The following is a 12243-nucleotide window of genomic DNA, read 5'->3' as shown; positions in this document are numbered from 1 at the left end:
TAAAATTCTACTTCGAAAATAATACTAAAAGTTTTCTTAGTTTTGAAGTAACCTTAATAAGAAAATTACCAACGCCCTCCGTTAAATTCTAACGCTAACTGATAATGAACACACACGTTAAAGTTTAGAAAGAGACCAACGAACGATTTAACACCTCTACTCTACACAGTAAGTGCTTATAGCATTTAAAAAAAAAATATGATTAAATAATATTTTTTCCATCATCATCACAATATATCTTCTAAGTTCTTTTAATAACGTCATCGACTTCAACAACAAGTTGAGGCCTGTCATATATGGCAAAGAAGAGGGTGCACAGGGTGATCTTACAAGTTAGCGCTTTGTTTCCTTAAAACATCGTTTTATCTTAGCTTGCACAGATCAAAGAAGATTTATCTATACGACTACCGACTTGCCCTTTGTAAAAGATATTTGACTGAGAAGTTTATCGACACTTTATCTTTAAGCTGTATTTATCTCATCGAAATAGAAAATCATTCCTTTTTTTACATCAGAGCCTAAGATTCAAAGCATGAATGATTATCTTCTTTTATATTTTATTTCAAACCTCAATTGTTTCTTTGAGACTGAACTTTTACTTCTTAATGTTACTATCACAAAGTATTCTTTACCTTGAAAAAATATTATCTAATCTTCATAAATATGGCATATATTATATGCAGTCTTAATCGAAAAAGATTACTAAAACCAAGATTGCTAATGTAAATTTATCAGAGCTTCAAATAAACGACAGTATGGTAACAAAGCAGTGATAACAAAAGAAATCTGATTTATTAACACAATTACGAGAGATAGGGGGCGGCTGTTGCCATTGTCTGATCAAAACACAATTCACCGAATCATAAATAACAAGAACAATAGTCAATAAAATTAGATAGCGATTGTGTGGGAATTGGTAAATGTGAGTACCTATGTTGAAGAAGTTTAACAGTTCATAGAAGTTTCCACATGATAGGGCAGTAAGTCCAGAGCACCCTAAACTTACTTGAAAAGATTAACACAATGAATGAAGATGAAAAATAAGAAGCATACAGGAATCACTCGGCCTACCCGCCGGAAAAGACGCGTGATGAGTATGGTACACAAATTTTTTTGTGTTGTAGTAAAATTCTTTAAATCGAAAAGATATCATCAGACAGAAATTTTGATATTCATTCATTCATTCTTATAATCACGCCTATGCCCTTTGCGGGGTAGATAGAGCCAGAATCTGGAAAGACTGATAGGCCACGATTCTAATAGTGATAGGTTGCTAGCCCATCGCCTAAAAGAAGAATCCCAAGTTAATAACTCGCCCTATATATCCCTGAGTCGAATTTTACGAAATTCATGAAAAAGACATGGAGCAGTGGTCCTATTCTTTTTATATTAGTGCCAGGAACAACACAGCATTTTGGTATTTGGGTATTAAGTTTCATTGTAAAAATATACTGAACTGACCTGCTTAGGTAATAGCATTGTAGCGTAAACAATAAACAAAATTTGCAATTTATTCTTAGTCTCTCTCTATAAACAAAGGTCTGAATTCGGAACCATTCTTTTCGAATTTAAGTTACCTTGAGTGAAAAAATTCCATTTGTACAATATGGCGCAAGGTTAGGGCAAGATTTTGATGGACTACTGCTATGAGATTACTATTGAAACAATCAATACTGTTTATTATCTTTAAATCCCTTTATAGTGTTTCCTTGTTTTATTTAAAATTTAATCGAAGAAGTTTTCTTTCCTCCGAGAAAGTTAATCGAAGTTTCTTTTTCGCAGGAAATATATTTATAAGTATTCATATTTCAGTGTTAAAAATATACAGAGAAGAAAAGATTTATAACATTTGAAATGGTAAGTACAAAATCCTGTTCAAAGTGTGAAAAAGAAATGACAAGATATTTGTAACTGAAAAATATGTGAACATTTGTGAAGGAAGCGAGTTGGAATAATGAATAATTTAGCCCTCGAGAGGTGGCGGACGAACACCGGGCGACGAGCTACTCGCGGCCTACTGGAGGGCCGTTTCGACGAAACTACTAACAAGAATCGACAGCAATTCGTAGAAATTATTATCACATCCTTTTAGAGCTCTCAAAGAGGAAAATAAATATATTTATTTAACATAGATTTACCTTGTAGTTATTTATTTAATCTATACTTATTAGTGCCGTAAGACATATCCTTACTACCCACAGAAAGCGGAATTATACATATTTATTTAAATTTGTATTTGTTTCTATGGTATTTTTGTATAGCCCCTACGCTGGGTAATTTTATTTGTAATATTATAATGTGAAAATGTGAATGTGATTTACCTATAGTCTTTATATGTAAACTTTCAGTAAATTTATTTTAAATATCTTGGATAAACGACCAAAGCAAAATTAAAGGTATACTATATATGTCCAAGCAAAGTGAGGCAATGCCAACCAAAGCCGAATGAATTATTCAAGATAGTCAATAGCTGCCCTCGTCTACTGTTTCTTGTGACTTTGCACTTCTGAATATATTTCAGACGCAAGATTTGGAAATATTTTTAATTTTACGGGATTTGACATATCGAATATCCTAATTGTACTAAAATAGTTAAAAGTGCTGTATGGTTCCCGGCACCAATACAAAAAGAATAGGACCACTCCATCTCTTTTCCATGGATGTCGTAAAAGGCGACTAAAAGATAGGCTTATAAAATTTTAGGCGATGGGCTAGCAACCTGTCACTATTTGAATCTCAATTCTTTCTTAAAGCCAAATAGCTGAAAGTGGCCTATCAGTCTGTTCAAAACTGTTGGCTCTGTCTACCCCACAAGGAATATGAACGTGATTATATGTATGTATGTCGTTAAAATGTAAAATTATTAAATTTCGTGTGCGTAGTTGATCGAGCCGAGCGGCTGTGTGCAACCACTTAGGAAAGTGGTTCAGACCTGCGACAGAGTTGACCAATGGTTCCTTTTTGAGGTAGTTTGATTTCTAACCGTGAGAGTAGTGTTTGATTCTTTATGGGTTATGTTTTCTTGTGTTCCTGAGGAGGTTAGATGAGAATACTTCATGTCAAAACCAATTTACTATCGTGGTCACAGACGTACCCCAGACTCGTCTCCAGAAAAGTGTGGACGGCAGGAAAATTAATTCCAATTCTTTACATACTAAATATAATGAAAGAGTCCAAAAGCTGCCTTTTATTTTAAAAATGAACAAATAAAACGATTACTCTTTTAACTTTCCATCAAAGGGTCTCCTGGGAGTGTATTCTTTAGTCCAGCTATTTGAATGGGCAACTTATGTCCTTTTTTCTTTTCAGGATTGCCGCCATGTCCCGAAAAAAGGGCTCCAACCGGATCTTCTTTGTTCTTGTTCGGCCGCCGTCCGCTCAACGGGGATGATTCCCAGCCTTATCTACTATCTTAATAAAAATGAGATCATTTTAAATAGGTTTATGTAACATTTTAATTTGTACTTTTTAAAGCTAATGGTAAAATAATAAAGAAAATAAAGACAATTTAATATTATTTTCAATCATTTATTGCTACAGTCCATAAAAAGAAGTCTCTTTTCTGTAGTTTTCTACACTTAAAAACCTATTAATGTTGTCTGGATTTTATAACTTAGTTTGACTTAGAACTTCACAGCGACCTTTATCCAATAAAGTCAATATTTGGTTAAGTATAAATCAAAGAGAAACCAATGCCGCTCGATGCTGTCGATTTCGTCTTATTTGACCACATTTCTATATTATAAGATGTAGTTCATTTAGAAAACCAACCAAATTTCTTTGACTTTCAATACAACTTTCATTATTAAATGTTTTTGTTCACTTAAATATTTACGTTCGGTGCAACCAAATACCATTTTGGTTTGAACTATTTTGTGGTCGACTTTTATCTTTTGTGAAGACTGACAGAAGACATATGACTTCTGACGTTCTCTCCTCTAACAAACATTTACTATGTCTTATACGACAAACCTGGAATGAATTCTCAAGATGGGTTGGTGTCAAGCAACCAACGACCTCTAAACCTATTGACATCATGTAGACTTTTGACAATTCTGGATTTACTTTTATCGCCTTTGGTTATGTTGGTTTCGTGTTCCTTAACGCTCGTTTATTTCGTTATTGACGTTATCTTCTATTACTGCTACATCGTAGATCCAAATAACATGATGAGTATTCTGATCATGTGGGCCATTGAGGTGTTCCATAATTTTTTGTCGTCTAACTTAACCGCCCCTTACTTTTATGTGAATAGTTTGATAATTTCTCACATCTGTGCTACTACCACAGATAATAATAAGATATAAAATTATTCCAAACGGGAGTGAAAGAATGAATCGCAACTAGTATAGTTAGGCGTATGAATAATTCAGTGGCGCTCGGCGAGGTCCGGAGATGCCGTTTCAGATTTATATAAAGACTGACCCCTCTGCAAATTTAGCTCATAAAGACGAATCAGTTTTATCTGTTCTTCTTTTCATTTGTATGCTCATTTACTCATCACAAATTCGCCAATTCAATCGTCATGCTCCTGGGTTTAACCTCGGTTGCTTCCTCGCCTCTCTGTAGAGAATACGGGAGTGCACTTTTGACCACCATTTACACGAAAAGACTGTCGTTGATCCTCACAACCTTACGCATATTGTATCATGGTTACACATCCTCACGATGTAATCTGTCACCGTAAGAGTAATCGATCTAATGCACATTACTTTTATTTTGATCTCATTTCACAGTATATCATCACGAAGCAAATATAAATTTTGTAGCCAGCTGTAACCAATGTCTACGGAGCCTTACCCAAGATAATTGTAACTTTTTCGTAACAACACGTAGCAATCTTGTAGCATTTGCTACGAGGAATGTCGAAACGATCTCGCAGTTTTTCATACATTAATTAAGTGCCTTCGGGTACTCAATCTTTTTAATTTCGTGCCGATAATTAACCCTGACCCAATATATTGATGTTGTACTTAAGCTTGAATATAACTTTTGTGCATGTTATATTCAAGCTTAATTTAAGCTCATTAAATACCACTATATTTATGATAATAGAACAACCTTATGAAATGAGAAATATAAATCAAGTCTAAAATACAAATTCCACTGTATTACTTATTATGAATATTTGCTTCCCAATTCCGAGCAGCCTGCTAATCGAGTACAGTACCAACGCTTGTGATGTATTTACTGCTACGATTTTAATTAAAAGCTTTTATTGGAGCCTGGGATTAAATAGGGGTAGTAATTAAAGCAACCAGGATTAACGACCTTTGCAGACTACAATTATGATTTATTCAGTAAAATCTATGTCAGCGGTAGGCAAATAACCAATTTTATTTTCCTTGAAATCTTTTATGTAAGTGAACTGAACATAGTCTATTTTTGCCTCGTGTTGTTAAATATAATCGTCGAAAAGTGTAGGTATAGAAATACGGCGTATTGAAAATACTTAGTAGATGTGGATAATAGAAACGTCCATTCAGATATAAAATAGTGTCGATCGTGCTTCCATTTAAAGTATATGAGATATGGAAAGTTATTCCATTCCTAAATCCTTTAAAAGATTTCGGAGTTTAGCCTGCAAATTAAATAGAGATGATTCGTGAAATAATGAAATTAAATAATTGCGATGTTACAGGAGGCATCGCTGGCGGCTTGGAGCCCCAATATCAATATTTAAACGAGTCATAGACGTCGTTCCAAGACTGTTTGTCTTGTGCACCGCAACTCATAATTGCTGAAGGGCTGTTTACATTTCACTATACAATCTGGAATAACCTTATTAACATTATCATGATCCCCTCACCTTGGGATCACTTGTTTGGTTTCTTTAATGTTAGTGTGATGATTTATGAAAATATCTATAAATTTCTGAGTACCTAGGCGAAAGATGTGTAAATATTTTTATTTATTTTATGCCAATAAATATGAAAATTTTCAATAAAGGTCAGTGCTGCACTCTGAAAATTTGATTTTCTAGCTTCAAGTAAAATAAGAAGGGCATTTAGTGTACATTTCATTATTATTATTATCGTGTTATGAATAGAATTTGCCTTCGACATTATATGAATGGTATGAACAATTACATGATTGAATTAAAAATTATTTTTGCACGATGTATTTGAAAAAAGCAAAAGATTGTATAGAAAGTTTTATCAAATTTGAAGAAATTAAAAATTAGACAACTCCATGGAACTCCACTCCGACACTGCTCCCTCGAGATTGTTTCCAGGAGAAATTAATAAAGCTGTTTGTTTGAAAATATCCACGTTATTAAACATTGAACAAAACCAATTCAAACACCCTGCAGGCCTAATACAGGGTAGGCGGCCCCCTTATTTTCCTTGTCAATACAAATATTGAAAATTCATTACTTACCTACGTTCAGTTCTTTTCTTTTCAAGCGCACACGATTTTCTTTAGATAAATCGTAAAGAAAATTATTTTCGGTTCAATCGGAATTTTTACAGACTTTCTCACTTTGTAAGTGTTTTGTGTGAAAAAGGGCAAAACGTTTTCTTTTTTGTTATTCAAATCAATGCCTGTAACCGCAATTATTTTTGAGAATATTTAATTCAACTTTATTAAAAAAAGGAAACATTTTAAATTTTTAAATATAAAGCGAAATAAGCGGGATCAATTGTACTATGCGAGCGAATATAACTTAACCCTGAAATTAATTACGACTACTGTTTGAAAAAAAACATACATTGAATTCATTCTATTTATTTTATTCAATCTTGGCTATCTGTTTGTACATAATAAACTACAATCACGTAAAAACATATATCTACACGTCATTGTCTTCAAAATGTTATATATCAAGTTACAACCTTAGTTTCACAATGATTAATGAACTATAATGTAGCGATAGCAAATTCTTGTTTTGTTGAAACCCCTGGCACAGTTAACTAAATTTTAAGTATCCAATAAATAATTTTGTTTAATACGGAGTTTAATTTTGAAGTTAAATGTTTTACTTACATTGTTAAGTAGCGTGTGTCATTCAATACTAGAAAGTATAAAAATATAATAATTTTAAGTTTAGAGAGCTAAGATATTACACAAATCGGGTAATGTGATAGCAATTAATTATTATGTATTTTTTATAGAATTATTTTTAAATTAACATCCATTTTTATTGTGCTTTACAGATATTTAACAAAATGTGTAGAGAATACTATGTGATATATTTTAAGTCCATAGCATAAATGTACAATAAAAAATTAAGTTTTTTGCATAATATATGTATCACTTTGCAGAGTACGAGTAACATAAGTTAATAGTTCTGTAATAAATATAAAAACATGATAACTGAATCTAATACTTTTTACGGTCTACTTAAAATTTGGCTGTGAAATAAAATATTGGCACTAATTATGGAATCACGTGATATTAACATAGTTTATTCATATTCATATATGTTACAATTATATAAGGTAAGGGAAGACATTATCAGTAGGAGTCCTCTCAAAACTATATTGATTAATATGCTCAAAGAAGGAGTTATTTGTTTGATCCTAAAATCATGTTTCTTACCAAAATGCCAAAATGGTATCTTTGACATTAGCAATGTCATGTTTAAGATAAAAAATATAATAATTTATAGATGCATGTCGTTTCAACTTTTACAAAAATTTTATACCAAAAAAAAATTACGAGAAAGAAGTAACAACTATAGACAATTATGCAAATTATTTCGTCATAATGTTTTCGTACTTTTAAATTATTTTTGTTCAACATGTTTTGAGAAAATTCCAACATTTTGTGCGGTAGTTCGACAGATGAATGCTGTCAATAACTATACTTATCGAAGAGTAGGTATTAGATTCATTGGAAGAATCGCCGCTACAACTAAGGCTGGCATGAATCGTGGACTTTATATTTTCTGTTTAGAAAGTTGTGATGTGTACCTCTTCATGGGAGGTAAATTAAATACGCCAATAACAGAGCAATACATACTTCTTCGATATCACGTCAGCTTCGATCTCGCTTATGCAGCAAGCGAAGATTAAGCAGAGCGAGCAAAATGGGTGGAAATACAATAGCATAGTCCAATATTTGAACAGAATAGGCTGCCGTTTAGTACCCAATTTTCTTGTTCGTTTTATTGATAGATAATGAACGATAATCCGGCAGTGGATATAATGCAAATATTAACAACAGACAAGGCTGACGTAGCATGTTCTTACCACACCTACACCTAGTTAATGATCACATTGCTACTACTTGACACAAAAATAAGTCTATTATCTATTAGTATTGTAATTTAAAGAACAATTACTTTATTTACATTTTAAATACAAACATTTTAGCCATGGCTGTTTAGCTAACCATCCACTCTATTTGTACTTATTTCATAAAAAAATATGCACAATTACATTATCACAAAACACCTGTCACTGGCTGCAGCCGACCGCTTCGAACTGTAACAAAAAGATAACTATATAAGCGTATGTACGATATTAGGAAAGGCTTCCCTCTTTTCGGTGAGGATGTTCTTATAACTTAAAATATCCCATTACCTACTTGGTGGCTGGTGAATAATCTAAACAACAAACGCCATTAATGCAGGCGTAAACGAGTAAAAGTAACCTTTTCATATTGAATAGGATGTGTGTAATTAATTATTATACTTACATTAGTGCTACGTCAGAAGAGAATCGTATTCGAAGGGCGTGGAGTCGGCTGCCCGCAAGTGTCACCACAATACCCCTCCGGATATATTCGACACTTCTATTTGGTCCTCGACCTCAGTGTCGGTTACTGGCGCTCGTCTTCTCCTATATCGGAGTCGAAAACTAGCCCACAATATCAATGACAATATTATCAAACCACATATTGCCACCGTACCTATATATTGTGCATAATTGGTATGGGCTAGCTGGTAAGGTGAAAATTCCGTTTTTTCATTAGAGCTTGTAGCATATACCGCTACTACAGTTACATTTTCAGTCTCAGATGTCAATGCAGTCGACAATTTTTTCTGCCTGAAAACACTTTTCAATTCTTCGCTAATTTTGGTTGTTATATTGATTGGTGTATTCAATCGTATACCAGACTTATTCCTTCTATGTGTTTCAAAATCGTCTTGTACAATCTTTTTAGAGTTACGTGTAGTATATGAAATGTATGGTCCAATATCTAAAAATTTATGGTCAACACTATTATGATCATTTTGTGGTTTATTTTGATCTAAAACTTTCGTAATTTCTCTAGCTTTGACTATGAAACTTTCGTTCAAGTAATCGTTTGATACTTTATTCTCATTCCCAGGAAATGTTGATGTGTAAACATTTGATAACACCGTCGAAATACTATGGTCTTTAGCTATTTTTGCCTCGTCCGTTTTTCTTTTGTCTTCATAATGATATTTTTCTCGCTTAGGCGTCCGCTCTGTTTTATTGTTTAAGTAACCATAGTACCTTAATAACTTATTTATCATTTCTGTACTGTACAAATTCACTGGAGGCAAACTTTCGCTTATAGTAAATGTCTCCGGAAATGTGCAATTATATTTTGTTATTTCTGGTTTAGCTTCTGACGTAGAGTAATAACAGGTTTCTTCATCAGACAAACTCTTATTCCAGCTCATCCAATCTTTAAGCCACAATTCAGCACTGCAATTAATACTATTGCCATGTAATCGTAGAGTTTTTAACTGTACCAAGTAAAACAACAAATCATTCCTCACTTCCGTGAGATTATTCATTCTCAAATCCAAGTATTGTAAATGTGAAAAGGCAGCCAGAGCAGCTGAGTCAGCGAGCAATTGCCTCGCCAGGCCCGGGCTAGACTGCAGATGAAGCATTTGAATACTTTCGGGCGACGACATTGGAAACGCACCATCTTGTTCTGGCACAGATAAATTCAGGTAGCAGAGCCGTAAATCACGGAGAGATAGTGGTCCATCAAATGTGCTCGATGTGAGCGTTTGTATAGGATTATTTGATAGGTCTAGCATTTCCAGAGAGAGCAAGTCGTCAAACACGTGGTCTTGTATATAATGGATATTATTGTTCTGAAGCAACAATATCCTCAAATTCGGCAAATTTTTAAAGTCCGGCAATGTTAAATTTTTAACTAAGTTGTTATTTATGGACAGGTATTTTAACTCATCGGGTAATGATTTCGGAACAGCCGTTAGGAGATTTTTATTCAAATTTAAAAATAGAAGCATTTCTAATCTTCCTAACGAATCATCCTCAACTAAAATAACTTTGTTATCAGAAAAATCTAAAGATTGAAGTAAAGGATAACTGTCCAAATCTCCACATCTAACAGCAGAAATCCTATTGCCGACTAATGACAAAAATCTGACTGAATGTGTAAAGGCTTCCGGAACTTGATACAGGCCCGTTCTCGAGGCGTCTACTTGCTGTAACCTTCTTCCTGTTGCAACGAGCAGTTGTTTATCTATTTGGGTAATTCCTAAATGAGGATTATCTGTTAATAATAAGCGAGCCAAGTTTGGTAACAATTGTAGAGCTCCTGGGGCTAATTTTTTCAAATTGTTGTGAGACACATCCAAATGTTGTAATAACCAGTTATTGAAATTATTCTCATGAATAAACTCTATATTATTTCTACTCAAGTTCAGATGCTGCAAGTTTTTCAGTGGAGTAAATACTTTGGATAAAATAGTCAACTTATTTTCCGATAAATCCAAGGACTCCAGTTTTGATAAGCCATTAAAACTTTCTTCGAATATGTTGATAATTTCATTTCTGCTCAGAATTAGTTTTCGTAAATTATAAAAGTTATTAAATAGCCCCTTAGTTACATAAAGCAATTTATTTCCAGATAGGTCAATCTGACGGAGGTTTTGTGTTTTCATGCTGAGACTTATTTTAGTAATGTTGTTATTTGTGATTAAAAGGGAATATGTGTTCAGCGACGGTAAATCAAAATTAATAGCACTCTTATTACAACCCGTGCCGTATTTTATTCTGACCTCTGCAAAAGTCCCATTTTTATATTTCTCACTCCAATTAGGCGTTTCATTACAGCAGGCAGTCTCAAAACTTATGTTTACATTCCCTTTAAGCGTCACATTGTACGTACATCTTTGACACAAATTCACATCATTTTTACAGTCGCATACTTCAGTACAGGTAGATGCTAAGTTAGACGTCTGCCACGACGATACTATCATTAAAAGTAAACACTGTTTTAGAGACAAAGCCATGTCTAATAAGATGATTACAGTTTTATGCCGGATTAAGTTTGAAGTGGTACTGCAGTAGGCATGATGGAAACACGTTACGGTTCACAACTATACTAATGTCTCGAACTCCATACGAACAAAACATTCTTGTAACTTTACACCTCACACACACTCAAGTTAGCGCGTACAGCCTCTCTGCTGTCACTCATCCTCAATTGACTGTCAGCTGTCTCGCCTCGAGTCGCACGAAGCACTGAAATTGGAGCGAGTCGGGGTAGTTGCACCACGTGAGGGCGATGCGCGCGAGGCGAGTGTCACGTCGCGTGTTGTGTCCGAAGAGCGGCCGGCGTCAGCGAGTGTCGCGCACGGCGGGCGCCAGCGAGTCTGCCCGCGAACTGCGAGGAGCAAGGGCGAACGCCGCGGCGCCGGCGCGCTGCAGCGTCTACATCCCTCAACCTCATTTTTATATAGTCAACTGACTTCCACACCGCCACTATTTATGTCATACTCGGCGCTCCCTAATACGTTATTTCGAGGACGCAAGTATTTGTAAGTGTATATTTTTCGGGCGCTCTCTAGCTCTGAGATTGCTCCCTGTTGGGCTCTCTCGGTAGGAGAGCATGATTTAAACGATAAGTTATTATTGCTGAATAGCTTACTTCCTAAATGTCATAAAGCTAGTTTGAGGAAAAATTTGCGACTTCCTCATGTATTTTTATATGGCCAGACAATTTGTTCTAACTACATTATTATCAAAAAATTTGTATACAATCTATTACTTTTTACAAAAAGAAATTAATTTTGGTTCTCGCAGGGGACTTAATGTCAAAACTTGTTCGTTACGATAATTTGTTTTAAGCCTATTTATGTTTTCTTTTTTGTTCAGTGAAATATGTATAATAAGCTACCGGACCGCTGACACGACTCAATTAACTTGATTACTTTAGTTTGGCTGGAGTAAATAACTAACACAAACAAAACGTCAACCATTGCTTGGAAGCCATGTTAATAAAATCCCGTCGCTCTGCCACTGTTCGCCATATATTGAACTGAATGCCGGAAGGTGCTACAAA

The 12243-nt window shown here is 34.4% G+C and overlaps 1 protein-coding gene across 1 annotated transcript; it reads right to left on the bottom strand.

The window, feature by feature from the left end:
- Positions 1–7631: 7631 nt before the first annotated feature.
- Positions 7632–11551, bottom strand: LOC106134686 (toll-like receptor 13). The gene is made up of 2 exons (XM_013334787.2): positions 8644–11551; positions 7632–8429 (listed from the first exon to the last, which is right to left on the bottom strand). Exon 1 carries the CDS (start codon positions 11189–11191, stop codon positions 8705–8707), a length of 2487 nt encoding a protein of 828 aa, XP_013190241.1. The 5' UTR covers positions 11192–11551; the 3' UTR covers positions 7632–8429; positions 8644–8704.
- Between the last annotated feature and the right edge of the window lie 692 nt (positions 11552–12243).

This window comes from Amyelois transitella, chromosome 9 (genome assembly GCF_032362555.1).
Source record: "Amyelois transitella isolate CPQ chromosome 9, ilAmyTran1.1, whole genome shotgun sequence".
NCBI classification, from domain to species: domain Eukaryota; kingdom Metazoa; phylum Arthropoda; class Insecta; order Lepidoptera; family Pyralidae; genus Amyelois; species Amyelois transitella.
This window is presented reverse-complemented; position numbering and strand designations above follow the sequence as displayed.